Source organism: Diachasma alloeum, unplaced genomic scaffold (assembly GCF_001412515.2).
Source record: "Diachasma alloeum isolate Michigan unplaced genomic scaffold, Dall2.0 Dall_scaffold_00827, whole genome shotgun sequence".
Classification (NCBI taxonomy): domain Eukaryota; kingdom Metazoa; phylum Arthropoda; class Insecta; order Hymenoptera; family Braconidae; genus Diachasma; species Diachasma alloeum.
In genome coordinates, this window is record NW_021680954.1 from 298,476 (window position 1) to 320,660 (window position 22,185).

General features: G+C 36.1%; 1 protein-coding gene across 2 annotated transcripts in view; it reads left to right on the forward strand.

The window, feature by feature from the left end:
- LOC107044833 (pleckstrin homology domain-containing family G member 5) overlaps nt 1-22,185 on the forward strand; it is an 85,124-nt gene that overhangs the window by 56,592 nt on the left and 6,347 nt on the right. For both annotated transcript variants that reach the window (XM_015266877.1, XM_015266878.1), the window contains exons 6-15: nt 4,900-5,039; nt 10,379-10,452; nt 12,032-12,308; nt 15,102-15,247; nt 15,331-15,642; nt 18,304-18,453; nt 18,532-18,792; nt 18,898-19,149; nt 20,927-21,141; nt 21,295-21,465. In XM_015266877.1, the coding sequence (XP_015122363.1) occupies nt 4,900-5,039; nt 10,379-10,452; nt 12,032-12,308; nt 15,102-15,247; nt 15,331-15,642; nt 18,304-18,453; nt 18,532-18,792; nt 18,898-19,149; nt 20,927-21,141; nt 21,295-21,465 (1,998 nt within the window). The remainder of the gene's footprint in view (nt 1-4,899; nt 5,040-10,378; nt 10,453-12,031; nt 12,309-15,101; nt 15,248-15,330; nt 15,643-18,303; nt 18,454-18,531; nt 18,793-18,897; nt 19,150-20,926; nt 21,142-21,294; nt 21,466-22,185) is intronic.

Genomic DNA, 22,185 nt, shown 5'->3' on the forward strand with positions numbered 1-22,185 from the left:
TTTGAACGCCCATCCGAATAATCTATGCCCACGCGAACAGATACACACCACATTCCGTGCAACCGACCCGCTTATTTACGCCGGTCGAATACATATTATTTGACGTACCATCAACCCCAAAGCATATCATGTAAATATTAATCAAACGACTTCGTAGATTCATCAACCGAAAATTCCCCGCAGACGTCACTTCGCCCTATCTGCCTACGTCCGTCGAAGCAATGAGCACGAAACTCAGTCTATCGAACCGTAAACACCGATACGATACTTTGAAAATTGCTCCCTTCAAATTCATTCACAATCCAACTTTATGTTCACCCAAAAGTTTCAACTTCATCGACAGTACACCTGTGACGCTGAATGCTCGCATACCCATTATGTACTCGCGACTGGATAACCCATTAAAATGAGTGACTAATGGCGTTTTAACTCATCACGCGATTATAAACATACGCAAATGTTTATTATGTGAATCTCATTGAATTATCCAGCGTAAAATAGTCTCCGGTCAGTCCATTTGCTCAGCCCTTTCAATAAACACATTTGCATGCGATGATTGAATATATACGCATGTGGAAAAATGTTGGGATAATATTGACGTAGTCTTATGATCACTAACCAGTACTCGTGAACTTCGTAGTCAAGTATTTTGCTCTATTTTCCCTTTTCACTTCACGATTAGCCAAGCATGATCCAATCAGCTTTACCTTCTCGTTCTAAGTACGGATCTTCTCCAACGTACTGCAATTTCTACTTGGTACACTGATTGTGAGAGAACATTTTTTTCGAAGAGTACGTCTTCACTTGTATGAAGAAGCTCATGGCTGGAAAATTGACAAGAAAAAATATCTTACGCTGAGGAAAAATACTTTTGTCAAGAGATTTTGTAGTTACTTCAAAGACGAGGATAATTTGTAGACGAAGATAATTTGAGGAGGATTTGTTTATAACAAGAATGTAATTTCTCGAATCAAGTCTAGTCGAATCAATTTATTCAATAGTTTTTTAATCTCAAATCCAGAATATTTTAGTGCAAAAACCACCTGACTTGATTTGAGACGTCGCTTTGTGTCAACCAATTGCCTCTCATCCTTCAGACAATTACAAAATCTCTTGGCTAAAGTTTTATTTTTCAGTGTAAGATATTTTTTCTACGCTTGTGCGTAAAGTGAAATTTTACAAAATAATTCCACTTTCCACAAATTGTGAGGAAAAATTGAGTTCGACACTCGTGGGAAAAGTGTTCTTTGACCCTAGGGAGGGTAGCACTCGCCTTCGGCGAGCGCTACACACCTCCCGCGGGTCAAACAATATCCCGAGTCGAGGATTTGGTTCTGATCGGACGTACACAGATCTTTCAAGATCTCTCCAGACCTAGATAGACCTGGTAAGTCCTAATCAGTAGTGATGCCGTCGAGATTACACGATAAAATTTTTGGATAGATCATCACGGTCAGAAAAAACATCGAAAATTTTGGAATCGTCGATATCTCGAAAACCATGGGATCGGTGCATCTCAAAATAAAATAAAATTTGAATTTTCACCCGCGGCAAGGGGGGGGGGGGGGGGTATTGGGATTTTTCCAGGCGGAGTCAACTTCCGGCAAACTCGAATTTTTACGCCAAGTGAACGTTGAATTCGTATCTACTGACGATTCTGAGGCCAATGAAACACTCAGAGGCGCCAGATATGTAGAAATAAAAAATTGGAATTTTCACCCGATGCAAAGGGGTATTGGGATTTTTTCAGGCGGAGTCGAAAAAATTCGACTTTCGGCAAACTCGAATTTTTACGTCAAGTGAATGTTAACCCGAATCCTCTTTTCTTCGCTTCCAAATGGAATTTTTGCAAATCGATCGATTTTGTGATTCACTATTTTCGTTGTTTTGTCATGCAACCTTCGAATAATTCACCAGTGAACCCTCTAGCGACATTCGAAATGATTTATTCCACATTTATGATCGTCCGATAGTCTTTTTCCATTTCCCCTTTGAAATCGAACAGCTGGCCACCACAGTGCATTCTCCTCCAAGGGAATTTTCATGAAAATTCCCTTGATCGAAATGTTCAACCAAGAGGAAGACGACCACAGAGTCGACAGTCAAAACAATAACCTATTATAGACCGACTCCATAGCAGAGGAAAACAAAGGTATTTGAAGGGCGTAAAGACCATACATATGCATAAACATTCACACCAACGTGTACACACTCACCCAACCCTTTCCCCCGACACTTGTCTCTCTATCCAAACCCAAAACCTCCGAAAGTCTCTTTACGCGATAAGATTTTTTGTTCCCACATTTCCACAGTTTTTCACCCTTCGTCGCCCTTTGCCTTCCTCTCTCTCTCTCCCTCTCTCTATTTCAACACGTCTTTTGTAGCTCAGCATAGCGAACAAAAGACTCTTTTCGTCGATGCGTGTTCACTCATTCATCCAGGCTTCCGCCATCACTCACTCATTTTTTTATTCTTCTTTGCCACGTTCGCTTCGCCGACGTCTAAAGGCACGTCGGATCCGATTCACCACCTATGGTGGTGACCAAAGCCACCGGATACCAGTCCGGATATAGGCCCCGAGTGACATGACAGCACGTATCACCTCTGATTCTTCCTTTTTTGGGTATAAAGGAGATACAGGGAAAGGAGGGAGAGGCTCTAAAAATAGATCTTCATGCTTACTTGAGCATTGAAGGTGGTGAACGAACTCCCGGGAAATTGACCAGTCTGGACATGACCCCGAGAGGGGAGGGGATCGTTGATTATTACTCGCAATTGCTGGTTTAATTACGCAAGTGTTTATGGACGGTTTATTATTGTGTCAGAGTGGAACGCGCGCTTCACGCTAGATTTATCGCTGTTTCACCCTCGTTTCGACAATGGGATCTCGCACCTTATTGCGCGTACAACGTGAGATGAATTTGCATGAGAGTTATGGGGGTTTTTAGATACGGAGGGATGAAAAATTCTCTCGATCTCGGAATATTGTTCATAATTCATGAGAAATCCGGGGTGTAAACATATTCATAATTTCCCGAACGGTTTATGGAGAGAAATTTTTATGAAAAATTAGCCCTCATTCTGGTAACGATTCTGGGGATAAGATAGTATCGATTTTTACGAATATGTCACTGTTTTTCTGGAATATGTAATGGGTGTTGAAGAATATATGACCAATTTTTAGGGATACTGGGCACTAACTAGAATAATCCATAACATAAATGATTTTTATACATTCCAAAAATTAAAAAATGGCTCCCTGAAAATCAGTGACATGTCTCTGAAATTGAACGACATCACACTGAGAGAAAAATCTGAAGTTCGATTTACAATACGAAAATAGTTGAGGCATTTTGGTGAAAGATACGATTTTTTTTGTATGCGCCACATAACATTATGGTAACTTCACAAGCGTAATTTTTGCAATTTAAAATGCAGTTAAACTAACCAAAGTTCAACAGCAACCACGACAAATCTATCGTGAGTAGAACTATAAAATAGTTGCAATGACTACATTCCATTGTAGTAATTACTTCTCCGGCCATATAGTTACCGTAACCGATGAAAAATTGTTGAGGACTTTTTGACTATAATTCGATGGTGATGGAATATAGTCAGAAGAATTATATTTTTCTCTCAGTGCACTAGAAATTAGTGACAAATCACTGAATTTCAAAATTTTGCACTCGTTGAATGTTACAATGCCAATCGCAAAAAACTGGGAATAGATTTCTCAAAGTTACGCTGATGATAGAAAGGATTATTTATTGTTAACGAATGGATTTAGTTGGAGGCTAGGGTCTATTCAGCCTCACCAAATGTTCATTCGATAATAGTAACCAAATGCATATTTGGGGAGCCTTGTTTGAATCGACTTTCACCTTTCAAGTGAACCATTCGTTAACTATTAACGAATATTTATTTGGTCATGTTCAACTCTACCAATCGTTAATAGTTAACGAATCTCGTTTGGAATAAATGAATCATTCTACCAGTGTAGGGATTGGAAAATCCAATTTTTTTTCTCTGTAGCATAGGATACTGACGACGATATTTCTCTGGTTGAGTTACTTTCCATAATTTTGGAAATAGTCAATTTTAAAAAGAGAATCATTCACATTTTCTTGAATCGATACCATGTATCGACCCCATACATGAACGGTTAATAAGAAAAACCTTGCGTAAGGAACATTTTACGTTTCGTCCCGTAAAGAAATCATTCCTGTGGGAGGAAAAATTATGGTTTTTCAATCATCCAAATGTACGGAGAGAAATTCTTTAGAAGAATTCTAGTGCTGTGCAGGTAAAATTTCTATATGCGTCCAGTAAAATTTTTGGATATCTCCACAGCAAAAACGAATGTCTGAATTTCACACACCTTTTGGAGATATTTTTCAGACAGTAAAAAATGACTGAAGAAAATGAAGATTTGTTTGAATTTGAAACATGAACTGAGATGTTTAGGCACCTATTCGTGTAAAATTCGGACAAATTTTCATTTTATTCAGACGTTTTTTAGCGTCTGAAAAATGTCTATAAAACATGTGTGAAGTTCAGACATTCGTTTTTGTCGTCTGTGAAAATTTTCTATCAATAACAAAAAATACACGTGTGCCTAATGAAATTTTCAGTGCTAGCACTAGAATTTTTCTCAAAAATTTCCCTCCGTTTCGACTAAAAAAGCGTAAAACCTGATTTCGCTCTTCAATTTCAGTTCCAATAAATTTCCTCAACTGTTTCCGCTTCGTGAGTCCCTTCTCCTCTCGTAAAATTCACATATTAATGTGGTAATTCACCCGATCTCATCAACATCAATATGGTTAATTCGAAAAGTTCTCTCAGTTTGTGAGAGAACTCGTCCCACCACCAATGTTTCATTGAATTTCATTTTCCTTGCAGAGAGACACTTGGAACCGCCTGTGAACGCCGTGGTCTCGATCTGTCGAAAGTCGACGTCTACCTGGATGCTTTCTCAACGCCTCTGCCAATTTTAACTACCGAAACTTCGTGCTTGGGTGGCAGACATCTGCGAGTAACCGGTAATTGTCAGAGAAGATTAATGTGTCAATTTCTAATGGTTCAAGAGCGGAAATCATTTCCATCTGCGAGTGCCGAGTTTTTGATGATGTTATCACGTCCAAATGAGTATGAGTATCTCGTAATTGAAGGATAAAGCCAAAATCTCCTCAAGAAAATTCTTTCATGTCCCTCAGCGTTGTTAGAAAAAAATCGAAATTGAAATATCTGACGATTTTGAAGGTCTCGAGGTATTACTTCTGATAATTTTTTCTTATTAAACGGTTAAGGATATCCAAGTATCTTTGACAGTTTCGTACTTTTCAATTTCGTACTTTTCAATTTCGTAATTTTCAATCATCAACTTTGTCAATAAAATTGCGTGAGAAAAATTTGAAAAAAAAAAATTTGCACAGAATTGAGATTGGTTGTTTATAAATAAATAATTGAAATTGTTCAAACTTTTGGAAACCTAATTTTTTTAAGCATGAAATCAATTTCTAGTAGAATTCTGAATATGAATAAATTTGTGATAATTCCAAACAAATAATATTTATGATGGGAAATTGATTGTTTATAAAATATTTATAGACAATGCCTCTAATTTTCAAAAATAGCAATTTTTAGATTATTTCATCAATACTCTTCCAAAAGTAAACTTTCTATTTCTTTTCTGATTTTTAAAATGTTTTCTAACAGTTCAATATCGAGAATCAAATTCATACCTGCGAAGTTTACATAATAAATTAATTGTAAAATGTCCGGAAACTTAACTATCTATCAAGATGGTGGCATAAAACGCATTTAAATAATTAAATTATTGATATCTATTGACTGCATAACTGTATTTCGTGCTAACTTACAAATTCGATTTCAGTACATGAAACACATAAAATATGTAAGATGACTTTCATACCGGAATCAAGTACTGAATGAAGTGAAAATTGACACCGCCATAGTGTCAGTGCAAACATAGTAATGAACACAGTTTGGTGTTAGAAATAAAAATCCACTCTGCACTGAGAAAAAAAATTACCTTTGCCAAGTAAATTTACTAACTACAACACACGGAGAGAAATTTTTTAGAAAAATCTAATGCTAGCAGGGGAAAAGAGGCGCAAAGTGACGGCCAGGAAAAAATTCCAGTGCCGGCACTAGAAATTTTATTGGAGAAAACCTGAATTTTTGCCGATATTTCTGTGAAAATTTCACAGAAATCCCCGGAAATTTTACCAGAAATACCAGGAAATTTTACCTTAACAGCACTAGAATTTTTCACAGCTGGCGGATTATAATTTTTTCCAGTACTCGTACTAGAATCTTTCTAGATAATTTTTCTCCGTGAAGAAAATCCACACATTTCAAATGCAAATTTACATACATTTACTTGTGCAACTAAATTTACTTGGCAGAAGTATTTTTTTTTCTCCGTGTGTACCAGAAATTGACTCAGGGCTGAGAGTGAAGTGGACCGCCAAAAAGAGTTGACTTTACCACCGCAATCTTTAACCCCTCACACTAACGACATTAACACCAACTTTTTTTACTCTGTATTTCTCGAAAGCTCCGTTGCAAACAAATGAGTCAGGAGTGAATCCCCGAGATATTCATCAAAAACTCACGCTCAATTCAAGTTGACTCACTTCATTCCACCAATTCGCTCCTGAAATTCGCTCCCAGTTCATTGAATCATCAGATCTCCTTTAAGTTTGAAAGTCACTCAATTGATGACGTTATTACCGTTAACGATAGTTGCGGAAACATCTTGGCGACATGAATCCCTGGAGAAGATAAAGTTAAATTGGATACAAAAAAGTGTGATAATGGCAACGAGATTTTCTAGTTTTCACCACTCACTTGCTGGTAAAGCTAGCAGTAGCCAGAGGCAATATCGAGAAGTGGCTGAAACACTTCGTTATTCCGTGCTCCATTACATCCCCTTGACTTTGTGAAATTCTAATTGACAGATTTAATTATTCACGGGAACTTTCCTCCCGGCTATTTCAACACTTCCGCGTTTAGAACGTATTCCTGATCACGCTCCCGACTGAATTTCCCTTTTCGTCATTTCCCACAGAGAACACTCTACATATTTCTTGAGTCAATACAGAATTCCGGGAACTCTATTTCGTGGATAGAGAGAGGGGGGGGGGGGGATCGATCAAGAGAGTCAGCTTGTTTCTGTACGTGATATTGCCCTCGGGAAACACACAATTGACGTTGAGAAAGCCGATCGTTGACCGTATGCATTCACGTAATTGACTTCACCGAGGATTGTGTCACAGACAATGGCCCTGTGTCGGGTATTCCCATTTATCGATTGACATTCAATGTTTAATACAAACAGAGAAGAGATGAGAGGGATCGAGGAGATGAGTGACAATATCAATCGACAAAAAAATTGACAATAACTGTGTCAAAGAAACATTTTCAAATGCTTTTGAAGGAAATCTCCAGTGATATTTGAATATTTAACACGGCGAGCTTTTCTTCCTTGAGAAATATTTATGATTTCTTGAGGACTCTATAAGATTGCACGCTGTTGGATTTTTGTTTTATTTCGTGGAAGATATTATAGTAAATCTCATGAGAGTGACATTGAATCGGATTTAGGGAAAAAATGGTTATGAAATTTCAAGTTTTAAGTAGAATTCACGGAAATTCATGAGTTTTCAGTGGAAGTGAGAGGGAAATTTCACAACTTGATTGAATTTTCAGGGGAACATGAGTATTCAGAAACAAAATGACATGAATTTTCTTTTTTTTTTCTAAATTTTTCTGACTTGTCTGAATTTTCACAGAATAATTGAACTGAAAAATCAAGTATTTTGTTGATTTCCAGATCATTTGAACAGAAAATCAATGGAATATTTGATTTTTTATTTTTTTTATTTTGCATGAAGTTTTTCTCCGTAGTACATATGTTCCGTACGGAAATTTTCAATTCTTTTTATTTTTTTTATATTTATATACCTTTTCAGGAATACGTAAAAATTTGACTCGAAAAATCGCAGGGATAAAAAGAGAAGAGACTTTCTCAAGAAATTGGAGAGTTATCCCTGGCAGTTATCCCTGGAGTTATTTCTGGCAGAAATTTCCGCTGCAATTCTTGAAAGTTTTTATCCATTGACAGCTGCACTGAAATTTCAAAGAATGTCGTGTTTGAAAATTAACAATTTGATGAGAAAATTGATGGAAACTGTAATTTTCAATTCAATTACCCCATGAAAATTATAAGGAATCAAAAAATTGATATAATATCCTTGAATTGTCAATGAATTAAGAATTTAGCATTATTTGGTTGCCAAAATTCACAATTTTTCATCATTCAAAATTTGAAATTTAATTATTTTTTCTCTCTAAGTTGAATGCAATGTCACTCTCCTGAAAATGACTACTGAACTGTCCATAAACCTTCAATTCTTCTAACGCTGATACTGCGCTCTGATTGGCTGACATAAAAAAATCGAGAAATATTCACAACAATTTTGATAAAAAACGAATGAGTGGCCAGTACATTACACGATTGCTCAAATTCCGATAAAATTGAAAACAGAAATAGTTTCAAGCATCTACTACCGACGATTGAAATTCGAATTTTCATTCAGCCTCGGGGAAACATTCTTTATATTTTCCGCCTGAATATCCGAAGAAAATGGCATTGACAGACCTATGAACAGGCGAGATATACATACAGGCTGAATCGCCACGCTTGAACATTCCAACGCAGTGGGATGGAGCTTATGGAACTCGAGAATTTCGCAAGGCGAGCGTACTCACCCCACGGTGGAACTCGAAGCTCCCGCTCCCTCTATCACCCACCCGTTTTGTGTCTAGCCCTTCAGCTCCCGATGACGCATGATCCCGCAAATATACATTCCTAGTTGATGGGAGGAGAGAGGCTAAACAGATAAATCATCGTCTTTAAGGTATATCCCAAGACGACAGCACCCAAAAGTTAGTTCCTACGGACTTTCGGAAAAAATTCTAAATGACTCAATTTATTGCATTCTCAAAAGTTATTGAGTTTTTGAATGCTCATATGTTGTCGACGCAGGCAACCATAACTATTTGAATCAAACAAGAAATTATTTCAGTAGCAAAACAGTTGGAAGTGGTAAAACGGTTTAAGTCGACTTATCTCCCAGTTGAGTTTTTGAGGAATACTTCCGAATCTAAAGCAGATGACGAAATTTTCGTAATGACATTTGTTGTAGCTCTCAATCGGCTCTATAAAAGAGGTTTTAAAGAATATTTTGCTATCTCCCTTAGATTCTGAGATATTCATTGAAAACTGGTCATTAGTCAAAATTGACTTGTACCGTTTTACCACTTCGCTCCTGATTTGTTACTTAATTGTTTAAATCAAATAAGAAATGCTTTCTCAAAATTTCCATTTTTTAGAGTTGAACATTGCAGAAACTGTTCGAATGATCTGCAATTGATAAAATGTTTGATTTTCAGTTCAACCATTCTGTGAAAATTCGGAAAATCATGAAAATTGAGGGAAAAATTAAAGATTCATGTCATGTTGTTTCTGAATAGTCATGTTTCATTGAAAATTCAGTCAAGTTGTGAAATTTCCGCCTCACTCCCCCGAAAACTCGTGAATTTTCTTGAATTCTATCTAAAACTCGAAATTTCATAACCATTTTTCGTTTAAATCGGATTCAATATTACTCTCATGAGAATTCCTACCCTATTTTCCATGAAATTTCGAAAAATTTCTACCAGCGTAGAGAGATTGCAGTTTCTATCAGAATTCTACACGGAGAGAAATGTTCAGTAAAAATTATGGAACTCACAACTCGCTGACCGATTACGGAATCGACTCAGAAAATTTAGATAAGTGACGGTATCGTAATTCTTCCGAGGAGATTCCGATAAAAATTACGGAACGCTCTGGAAAAATTCTGTGACAGTTTCGTAAAATTTCCTACAACCACATTTCACACCGTAATTACGGAAAAGATACGTAATTTTTATTGAATATTTCTCTCCGTGTATGCAAAATCCCTGAAAGGACAATACGCCACACAATTCTCTCACAAAATTCTCTAAAAAAACTAAAAACATTTCAAGTTATGGAATACTCCCTGCGTAACTGTGGAATATACTTGGATACTGTTCACATAAATATTATGAGACATTGTCACGTTTAAGGATCGCGTGACAGTGGGGTGACATCCATGCTTTATGTTATCTAGTTACAATAAAAAAACCGTGGTGATGAAAAAAAGAATGAACTTACACGAACGCATCGAACATTTTAATCTTCTTTTTATGCTTTTTTTTAAATCCACGTTTTACTATCTCTAGTACTTTTTTCGTTAACGTGAGTTTTTTTCACTTTTAATTACAGCGAAGGATGAAAAAACTGCTTCACGCACTTCGAGCCAGAAGAGCAGTCAGAATGTGTCGTTACGGAAGAGTGGAGTAAGTAATTTCACTTCATACTATTTATCACTCTTCACGTTTTATGACATCGTTACGAGGTTTTTTACAGGAGAATGAAAGTGTAGGAATACAGGTGCATGTAATTCACACATCACTTCAGAAGATATCTATCACCTTAATATATTTTCACTTTTCCTCATTGAAATAATATCACAGGAAGGTGCAAGAACCGTGAGGGCGATGAATGAAAAGTATCTCACCACATTTTATTACATTTTTGGTCTAATTAAAAATCTCCCCCCAACAAAATTATAATTTTCAAATGAATAATTCTAGTTTTAACAATTTTTTAATATTTGAAAATATGATGGAGTTCAATGTTTTTAATTCAGAACTATATCGTGATAAATAGCGAGCAAAAAAATCTTGCAAATATATAAAAATTTTACTTATGTTAACAAAACTTGTCATAAAAATTGGACAGAATAGATCTGATCCTCAGTAATTTTCGCTTAAACTTTCCTTATTTTTTAACAAATTCGGATATTGATCGCGTCACTTTGAAAAGTGGAACTCATCAATTTTTCACTTATTATTCATCTTTATCATTGATTGAGTTTTTTTCACATGCATCATTAACTATTATAATGCATGTATGAGTACATGAACTTTAATACATTTGAAATTTAAATGAAGGCAAGGAAGCTGCTTACAAGTAAATGAGGTGATAGATCAGCGTGAATTCCACAAGACTGATAATAATAATAAACAAAAAGAATTTACAACTTATGGAATTGTGAAAATTGTTTCAAGTTTATAGAATTTCTACAAACTCAGATTCCTGAGGAAAAATCTCACGGAAAATAGCATTTTTCATTTTTTTTTCTCGAAAATCGGAAAAGTTTTTTTCCCAGGGTGAACCTCCCCTCAACGTTATCCCTGTCGAATGTTCTCATTTCAAGATGCAAATGTTCTTATTCAGAAAACTCACCTGTTTTTATTTTAAGAATACAGTGTTAAAAAAATTTAACTGAATTTTCCAGAAAATGTCACTGAATTCAATTTAACAGAAAAAAGTCTGTGAAACTTCAAGTTTCCTTGAAAATTCAAGGAAATTCCTGATTTTTCAGTGGAAGAACAATGAAGATTCCGAAATTTCCATGAATTGTCAATGTAAACATGATAATTCAATAAGAAATTGGTCTGAAACTTCAAAAAATGGAAAATTCAAGAAAATTTTTGCTTGAATTTTCCTAATTTCCATTAATTTTCGTAGAAAAATTCCCCGAAATTTCAATGAAACCGTCACTTGTTTCATATTTCAAGACTAAAGCGTGGAAACTTCAGTAAAAATTGTTTAACAGTGTATGCTAAAAATACGTAGGTTTTTCATCCTCAATGTTCGACAGTTTTCTTCTGAAATAAAGTAGTTTCTTATTCTACGAGCGATACATGTTAGAACGTTACCTCTCTGAAATCTATACCTTTATTTTACCGCATTACTTCAGAATCCAAGAACAATATTCTGAGCTCAGCGAAATTTAGTTCTCCATTCACTGATGATACCCCAGTCCCGCCCTCACGAGATTAAATAACCGTTCCAATTTCCGGAAACCAGAGTTATCGCGGTAGAAGTGGACGTTTCTTCAGCGTTTCAACCGAGGACTCGAGTATGGATTCAGAAATGGGACCAGCAGTGTCACTCGTTGCTGGCAAGACTCCTGCTGGGGCTGCAGGAATCAAAGCCAGCAAGCAACGTTGGAGTGGCTTTTTCACCAATACCAAAGGAACGAGAATGGAATTGCTCGTTGAGCAGCTCAATAGCTACACACAGCACGGTGTACCCTGTCTTCCAGAGATACAACTGCCTTACGATCACGTATCGAACGAAGAAGGTTGTTCATTCTTATGATATTCAAAAGGTGTTGGTAGACTATACGGTCCCTTTCTCAATATAAATGTTATATTTGGGAATTTTTGGGATCCAATGCCAGCCACGTCCGCGTCGTGGGCCCTGGGTAACGCCAAGAGCTGGTAAGGCTCGTAATTCGATGCTTTACCATGCTCGGGAATTTAGAAAGTGACTATCTTTAAATTTATTTATTAAAATAAATTTGCCTTATGAAGGAAGGTGGCGAAATGGGAGGTCTCGTACACCTACCCGGCCACTTATATAATTATGTAAAGTGTTCCGAAGAGTCCTAAATTCACCTCTGGCAACCCACTCCCCATGTGACAATTTCTAGCAGGGTATCTGGCACGGGTACGTATTGTCTATCAAAACCATTCAAAATGTACATTATATTATTCATGGACATTTTCAACCCATTCCACTTTATCGTTAAATCCCTCCATATGCTGAACCGTTGCACGCCCATCGCACAGGAAGATTTTCCACCAGTCAAGGGTAAATCGATCGACCCCTTGAACACTCCATTGCATATAATACCGTACACGGTATCGTGGTCTCGCCTTCCCTATTTTTTCTGTCTCTTCTCTCTCTCCACTTCAGCAAATACGTTCTTAAAGCGAACAGGAATTGCCAGTAGATGATATGCGAGTATATAACTCCGGAAAACCACCCCTCAAGGATGAAGCAAAAAATTTCAAACCCACGAAGGGGATGTCGAATATATAGGACGCTTACCTCTGCATCAGGGACCGGCAAAATTGTTATCAAGTAATCTTAAAAGAAGTTTACCATGGATTAATTAAAGTTCACTACATCTTTATTCAAATTTTAAAATTATTTTTCATTCTCAGTTATAATTAAACAATTAATTCTAATCATCTGAATTTGATTTTGCAATTAAGCTAATAATCATCATTTTTGTCAAGTTGATTACTGATTTATAAAATATTTGAAAAACTGAACAATACAGTTACCTGATTTTGTATGCAATAAAATAACTTTAATTCTGGATTATGATCTTGGCTATCTCTGCTCTGCATGTGACACAGAAAGAAATTTCATCATATCGAATGTAATTGTCATTATCAAAAATAGATAGTGAAAAACGTTGGAAAAAGTCGGTAAATTCAATTTCACGATTAAACAAACATACGCCTCTTTGGTTTTGAAGAAAAAAAACTAAAAATGATGGCACTTACGCCCCGTTAGCTGTAAGGCGACATAACGTTTCATAACTCACTGGAGAAAAACAAGCCTCCCTTAGTGTTTTTGAATTATGAGTGAAATTCACGAAGGGGATACGGAATATATAGGACGCTTATCTCTGCATCAGGGATCGGCAAAGATTGTTACTTAGTAATTTTAAAGGAAGTTTACCATAGATTCATCAAAGTTCACTACTTTTTTATTTAAATTTGAAAATTATTTTTCATTTTCAATTATAATTAATTAATTCTAAATATCTGAATTTGATTTTTGAATTAAGTTAATAATCATCATTCTTGCGAAGTTGATTACTGATTCATAAAATATTTGAAAAATTGTACAATACAGTTACCTGATTTTGTATACAATAAAATAACTTTAATTCTGGATTATGATTTTGCCTATCTCTGCTCTGCATGTGACACAGAAAGAAATTTCATCATATCGAATGTAATTGTCATTATCAAAAATAGATAGTGAAAAACGTTGGAAAAAGTCGGTAAATTCAATTTCACGATTAAACAAACATACGCCTCTTTGGTTTTGAAGAAAAAAAACTAAAAATGATGGCACTTACGCCCCGTTAGCTGTAAGGCGACATAACGTTTCATAACTCACTGGAGAAAAACAAGCCTCCCTTAGTGTTTTTGAATTATGAGTGAAATTCACGAAGGGGATACCGAATATATAGGACGCTTATCTCTGCATCAGGGATCGGCAAAGATTGTTACTTAGTCATTTTAAAGGAAGTTTACCATAGATTCATCAAAGTTCACTACTTTTTTATTTAAATTTGAAAATTATTTTTCATTTTCAATTATAATTAATTAATTCTAAATATCTGAATTTGATTTTTGAATTAAGTTAATAATCATCATTTTTGCGAAGTTGAGTACTGATTCATAAAATATTTGAAAAATTGTACAATACAGTTACCTGATTTTGTATGCAATAAAATAACTTTAATTCTGGATTATGATCTTGGCTATCTCTGCTCTGCATGTGACATAGAAAGAAATTCCACCATTCCAAATGTACTTGTCATTATCAAAATTAATTGGTGAAAAACGTTGGAAAAAGTCGATAAATTCAATTTCACGATTTAAAAAAAATACGCCCCTTTGGTTTTAAAGAAAAAAAAACGCAATGATGGCACTTACGCCTCGTTGGCTATAAGGCGAAATGACGTTTCATAACTCACTGGAGAAAAACAAGTCTCTCAGTATTTTTGAATTATGATTGAAATTCCTCAGTCTGCTTCAAGGGTGCGAATGGACTATAGTCGCACCCATCGCACCGTCGCAATTGTTCTGGAGCTGAGCACAGTATTCTTCTCTTGAGAAATACTCTCAACAGAACTGTTCGGAATGACGTCATCGTCATTATATTCCCCGCTGAGTCGCCAATTTGCATCAGAATTTATGCTCCCAGGATGGGACAGAGAGCATTATTCAGAGTGTCTTTAGAATATCCCTCTCCCCCAGAAGCCCATTCCCATACTATTGCGATAGAATTTCGATGATTTGTCAACCCTCATGAATTGTGCATTTCTTCTCTCTTTGAATATCAGAATTGTACACACTCGAGGAGGATTGGCGAGACTTTGTCGACAATTGGGAGCGTTTAACTGAAAAACAACAGCAACAACAGACGGCACTTTGGGAGCTCGCTCAGACGGAGATTGCTTACATAAGAACTCTCAAAGTAGTAACAGACGTAAGTCATTCATTATTTAGTATTCCTCCGAATAGCCAATTTCTTTCAGGCTTCTCAATTGTTCTCGTGTATTGTTTTTCCAGTTATTCATGGCGTGCCTCTGCAGCCTGCAGGCATCCAACATATTGAACGAAGTTGATAGGAAAAAGTTATTCAGTAATATCCCCGACATTTACGCGGCAAATCGCTACTTCTGGAGTGAACATCTGCTGGGTATGGTAAATGCTGCAAGAAGTTCGGGAAGATCACTGGATCCAGGACATCTTCTACACGGATTTGAAACGTTCGAGCAGACATTTGCACCTTACACGCGATATTGCTCAGAGCAGAGTAAATGTCAACAATATTGCAGAGATCGGTTGAATGACAACGAATTATTTACAGCTTACTTAGTGGTGAGTTTTTTTAAAGAGAAAATTTAATATGTCTGGAAAATTTCAGGGTATCCAAGTACTTTGGATATTCTTTCTCCTCTGAGATTTAATTTAAGGTACTTCCGCAGTAAGTATACTTGGTGGAAATTTCGAAATGGTATAAAGACGCAATATTTGGATCATATGTTGTTGACCACATTAAAAAGATATTCCCAAAATTTCAAGTCCCTGGTCCACCCCATTTTTGAGATATGCGTCGCCAAACATTCAATTTTTGTGTTTTTTCCATTTTTGACGATGTATATCTCGAAAATGGGGTGGACAAGGTACTTGAAATTTTGGGAATAATTTTTGAATGTGCTCAACAACATATGATCCAAATATTGCGTCTTTATACCATTTCGAAATTTTCACCAAGTATACTTACTGCGGAAGTTCCTTAATTTAAAAACTGAAATTTGAACAATGAATTTCCTATCGTAAAAATCATTTGATGTTTGGAATAGGAACAAATTTATTCATGTTTCGAATTTGACCAAATATCGATTTCATGCCTGAACAAATATGGTTTCTGAAGGTTTAAACAATTTCAATTATTTATTCATAAACAACTAATATTTAAGCAAATAATAGTTCTGTGAAAAATGTAAATTGAATGAGGTTGAATATTAATTATTTTTTTCAAATTTTTCTCACGCAATTTAATTGATAAATTTGATGATTGAAAATGGTTGAATCGATAGTGTGCACTATATCAAGTGATAAAAAATATCCTTAAGGATATCAAGTACTTTGACTATTTTTTCTCCACTGAAATGCTTTTCTACTTTTGTAGCCGACCATCAGACCGTTACTTTGAACCCCATTTGACCCTAACCTTCCGGGCATTTCACAATAATTTTATTATTTAACCCTAGATTGGTCGCCATATGAGAAAAAGCCGGCCGCGCGTCCTTTTTCGTTAATGACAATTGACTGGCTAACCGGACAAATTCAAAAAAATTTGACTTTGTCAATTGAGGGGTCCAAAGAATTGTAGTAGTTTTTAGACCAACATATTTTCCGAAATTCCTAAAGAAAACAAATTATTTCGAACAGATAAATTATTTTTTTCCATGTTAAATGAAATTTCCTATCATCCGACGTTGCCGGAAACTCGCTAAATGCCCCCGGGCAGTGTAGAGTGAACTCGGCAACGCTAGAGTCTAAATAACACGGCGGGGAATCCCCGCAGCACCTCTGCGACTCTGGTCACCTACCAGTCTCTGGGCCGCGTTTGGGGACCAGGCTAGGGTTAAGCGTTTGTAGGCCTGATTTTGAATATCGATATGGATCCCTTAGAAAACATTTAAAAAATCGGAAAAAAATTAGAAAGTTTATTTTTGGAGGAAGATCGATGAAAGAATTAAAAAACTGCAATTTTTGAAAATTACCAGCATTTTCTATGAATAATTTATAAACAATAAATTTTCCACTATAAAAATGATTCGTTCGGGATAGTAATAAATGTATTCATATTCAGAATTTTACCAGAACATGATTTCATGCCTAAACAAATAAGCTTTCCGAATGTTTAAACAATTTCAATTATTTATTTACAAATAACGAATGTTTAAACAAATAATAATTCTGTGCAAAATGTAATTTAAATGATGATGAATATTCATGTTTTCCTTCAAATTTTTCACCCATAATTTAAACGACAAATTTGATGATTGAAAACGGTTGAATTTATATACTGTATATCTGTAGCCTGTACAAAACTGCAAAATATACGTGGATATCCTTAAGTAGCAGCTGCATGCGAATATTGAATGTGGTGAATTTAAATTCAATTTGGAATCAAATCGTTTTTGGAATTCACTTCAGAAATTCAACAGAATCGAATATTCCATGTTAAGTGATCATTCAAATTTCGACTCACTGTGAAAACTCAGCATTGAACTCAATTGAATTTTCAGTAGATTGGAAATTCATAATTATAATTGTCTGAATTTTCAAAATTTTTATTGCCGTATCGCACGTAGTGTACGCTGTAGTGTACCCTCAATACGACCCCATCTTCCCCTTTGTAATTGAAGTTACCGTATTGTTATTTTCGATGTCAGTTGTCTGGTTAAATTACTTTCCATACTTTTCGAAATAACCAACTTTATTAGAATTCATTCCCATTTCGATTAGTCGATACCACCTATCGACCCCGTACGTGAGGGGTTCAATAACTACTGCGTGTAAACCTTCCATGGATTGGATTAAATTCATTCAAATTTTTCGTTAGTCTTTTTCTACTACTGTAGTTAAACATCAAAGCTTCTATTCTATTTTGAAATGATGTTATTATTTCAACTTCGAAGACCTAAGTTTGATTCTTTATTCTGAACCCTTAGTTAACAATTGAGAAATTACGAAAAAAAATAAGAAACTTTATTTCTGAATTTTCGAATTGGAATCATTTTCAATCATTAAATTGACGTAACCTGTATTAATTAATCATTCGCTACTCGAAATTTTGAAGTTCTTTACTTGAAACTTCAAGAGTAATTCTCTAACCGAGTAGAAAATACTGGCGCAGACTTCGTCTTACCCCGAAGCTTAAAAGAAGACCTTGAAAATGGCAAAAAGTTATCCAAGTCCCCTCAAATATCTTCCCTGTCCTCATGCCTTCTTGATATATTTTTCAAGTGGTGCGAAACCCAAAAAGAATGCAATCGCTTGCGTCTCCTCGACATCCTCGTGAAACCAATGCAGAGGCTAACCAAGTACTCTCTCCTGCTCAAGGCTGTACATAAAAATACTGAGGACGAGGACCAGCGCAGCGAACTAATTCTCATGGTAAAATTAATTATTCAACCCCCATCACCACACAATCCATCAATAACTAATTAAAAATAAACTCAATTATCTTCACAGATAAAATGCGTGGATAATTTTGTAGCCTCGGTTAATGCTGCATTACGTAGAAGCGAGGAAACAGCTCGTTTAGTCAGTGCAGCCACTCGACTCGAGTGTTATGACGTAGTGGAGTCCAGGGACGAGGAGCTAGAAAAATTGATAAAGCAGCACAGTAATCTTGATATAACAACAGCCCCGATGCCGGGTTGCCCGAAGGACGCATTAAGAACACTACTGCGTGAAGGGGATTTGAAATTGCGAGATGCAGCAACTAGCAAAGTGAGCTGAATTATCATTTAAATCCTTTGGATTCTCAGGGGCCCGGTGAAAACATACGATAGCACCTCATTCCCTTGAAATTAAACCGTTTATCTCCGCTTTCAGATGGAGGTGCATGTTCTGCTCATGACAGACATGCTTCTGCTGTGTAAGCCGTCAACCAAGAAAGGCTCAGCTAGCAGCGGCTCGGGGGGTACGGCAGGCGCTTTGAAAGTCATCAGACAACCTTATGTCGTTGATCGCATACGTATTTATGAGCTGAAGGAGTCGTCCAGTTTGGGGTTGGTGTATTTGAATGAGTATGGGGTCGCCTCCGCTGCTCTGGTGCTGACATCGAGTGAACCTAAGCTGGCTAAGGTGAACCTTTAGTATTTTGTTGAAATTCTTACTAAATGTTGGGGGAAATTTCTCGGAAAAAATTGGAAATTGTTGGTAATTGTGATTATTTCCATTACTATGAGATCAATCGCGAAGTGGATACAATTAGTTTTCGTGCACCGCTTAACGAAAGGAAAAATGTGGAATTTGATATTCAGCTGTAGAATGCTTGAACATATCAGTTTGGCTATTATTCCCTCCAACTTTTGTGTTTTGAAAAATGTGATGATCACAGTTATTCATAAAAATCGTTCTTAATTTTGAACACTAGTACCCTTTCAATTATCTTGTAAATCTTCCTTGCGAGGTGAACTCAATTCCTTTCGATTTTCCAAAGTTCTCTAAAGGTTCAAAATAGAGATTTATCCAAGTTCATATATCGAAAAGTTTGAATTATGAAACCTATAATAGTAGCTCTGATATTGAACTATAAATGTTGGAAAGTCCTTTCATCAATTTTCAAAAAAGTTGAATATCCTCAAGATCAAAAGAGTTCATCAATTTTTTGGATTGATGTTAAAAATTAGATATCTTCGAATAAAATTCGAATAATAGTTTGAATTCCAGGAGAATCACGAGTTGAACATAATATGGGCTCAAACTTCTCCGATTTCTAAGCATTTGTACCCATCAAATTAAAATTTTAGTTTTCAGATGTCCTATTTATAATAAAAAGATGACCAAAATGTGTCACGCGTTCATTTTTTTGGAATTTGTTTGCGTTTTCTATCTTTTCTATAATAAAGGGAAGATGGCCAAAGTGTATCACGCGTATATTTTCTTCTCTTTTCTCTATAATAACAAGAAGACCAGTAAGAATATTTCGCATTCTCCACTGAAATTGTTCGATATCTTCTTCTTCTAGTCCTGATGGCTTTATCCCCGCACTGTGGTAGGGGCAAGCGCCAAAAATTGTTCGATATTCAGTTCGAAATATTTTGGTATCAATTATTCAATGTCCATCTTCCCGATTGATATGAATTTTATTAGAATGGAGAATTATAATATATTGACAATGAGAATGATGAATCGTTTGATCGATCTATCATGTCGATATGCGCATTTGATCTCGTCTACTAAAATATCATAGAAATGACTTCTGTAATTCGAGGTAAAGTCATCTCTCAGACCAATTATCGCATCATATGCATTTGTACTAGACAATTGGAATCGCGATCGTATTAAACTCATTATGTCATGCACATTGAGGCCGTAGGGTGGGATTACTAATAAGATTAAACGAAAACAGCCCTCAAAGTCATGAATACAGATGAATTTCAAATTAACTTAAAAAATCGTACTGATCGCAGTCGTGGATGGAGTCCTTGAAGCTACAACAACTGGGTGAATTGCCGACATTTCAGTTCGAAATGTTGCGCAAAAATTCATATCAATTATTCAATGTCCATCTTCCTGATTAATGTGAATTTTATTAGAATGAAGAATTGTATTATATTCCCAATGAGAATGATGAATCGTTTGATCGATCTATCATGTCGATATGCGCATTTGATCTCGTCTACTAAAATATCATAGAAATGGCTTCTGTAATTCGAGGTAAAGTCATCTCTCAGACCAATTATCGCATGTTATGGATTTGTACTAGGCAATTGGAATCGCGATCGTATTAAACTCATTATGTTATGCACATTGAGGCCCTGGAGTGGGATTACTAATAAGATTAAACGAAAACAGCCCTCATAGTCATGAATACAGATGAATTCCAAATTAACTTAAAAAATCGTACTGATCGCAGTCGTGGATGGAGTCCTTGAGGAAGGCGCAGCAGCAATTTGTGACGATGAAGCTACGACCAGTGGGTGAAGTGCCGACCGTGGGGGCTGTGAGCAGACAAGCAAGCACGTATTTGGGTGATGGTGACTACGACATTGAGGACTGTGACGTTTTACCGAGAACACCCCGTGGGAGCAGTAGAGCATCGCGAGTTAGCAGTCTTGCCCACAGTCACAGGTAAATTCGTTTTTTTCTCATCCTACGGGAATGACAATAAAACTTAAATTACCCCAGTGCCATCAATTTCCTAGGGAAATCGATGGCGTATTTGTGGGAATTTAACGAACACGAATTGAATTCAATTGACAGTGACTTTGACGCTTTATTTAGTGGTAGCATGGAGATGGAGGGTGTATCACCGGGCGGTTCTAGCTTTCTACCGAGTTACAATGCAAGCAGAAATGTTAGCGTCGATGCTGAACAACCGAGGGCGTCTAGTGTATCTTCGGAGGAGGGTACGGAAGTCGGATTAGGACATAATCATCGACCGCTGCAGATGAGGTGATTATTCAGCAACTAGTTAGCAGTTGCATTCCGTGTAATATTCGATGAATGCGTAATTAGTGGCGGATTGAATTAAAGTTGTTGAAGCCAAATGCAGTAATTAGCCAGTTTGTGTTTCACAATACTAATTAACATCATTCCTATTGACTGAATAGAGTGAATCATTCAGTGTTCGAACTCACTCGACGATTCGTTATAAAAGAGACGGTTAGTTCGCTGAAATTTAACTTTATTCCTCTTTACGAGACAGTTTTACTTTCATTGATTCTACGATAGCTTGTCCAATCTCTTGGTAATTGAGGTATCATTGAATTTCTTCGTTTGAATACAGGAGGGCTCGCGCTTTTCAAGTAATCCTTTTGAAGAAATTGGAGAATACGCTACCATTTGACTTTTCTACCTGAGTTAACAACCATTTAATTGACTATCTGAACTTAGTATTGAATATTCATGTTTTGATTGAAAATTCAACTAATTCGGGGGATTCTCAACTTTCTGCTGCTCAATAAGTCGGAATTCCATTGAATTTTCAATTAAATTTAAAATTTCATGTTGATCCTTCCTCCTTCCACCCNCCCAAAAGCGAACTCAATGTCACCCTGAAAATGACTAGAAAATTGTTTATGGATTTCCAATTTTCAGATTTATACGATAAACGAAAATGATTGCAAATTAGAAAGATTAGGCAACTAGGTATTCCTGTAAATTGTCAATCTA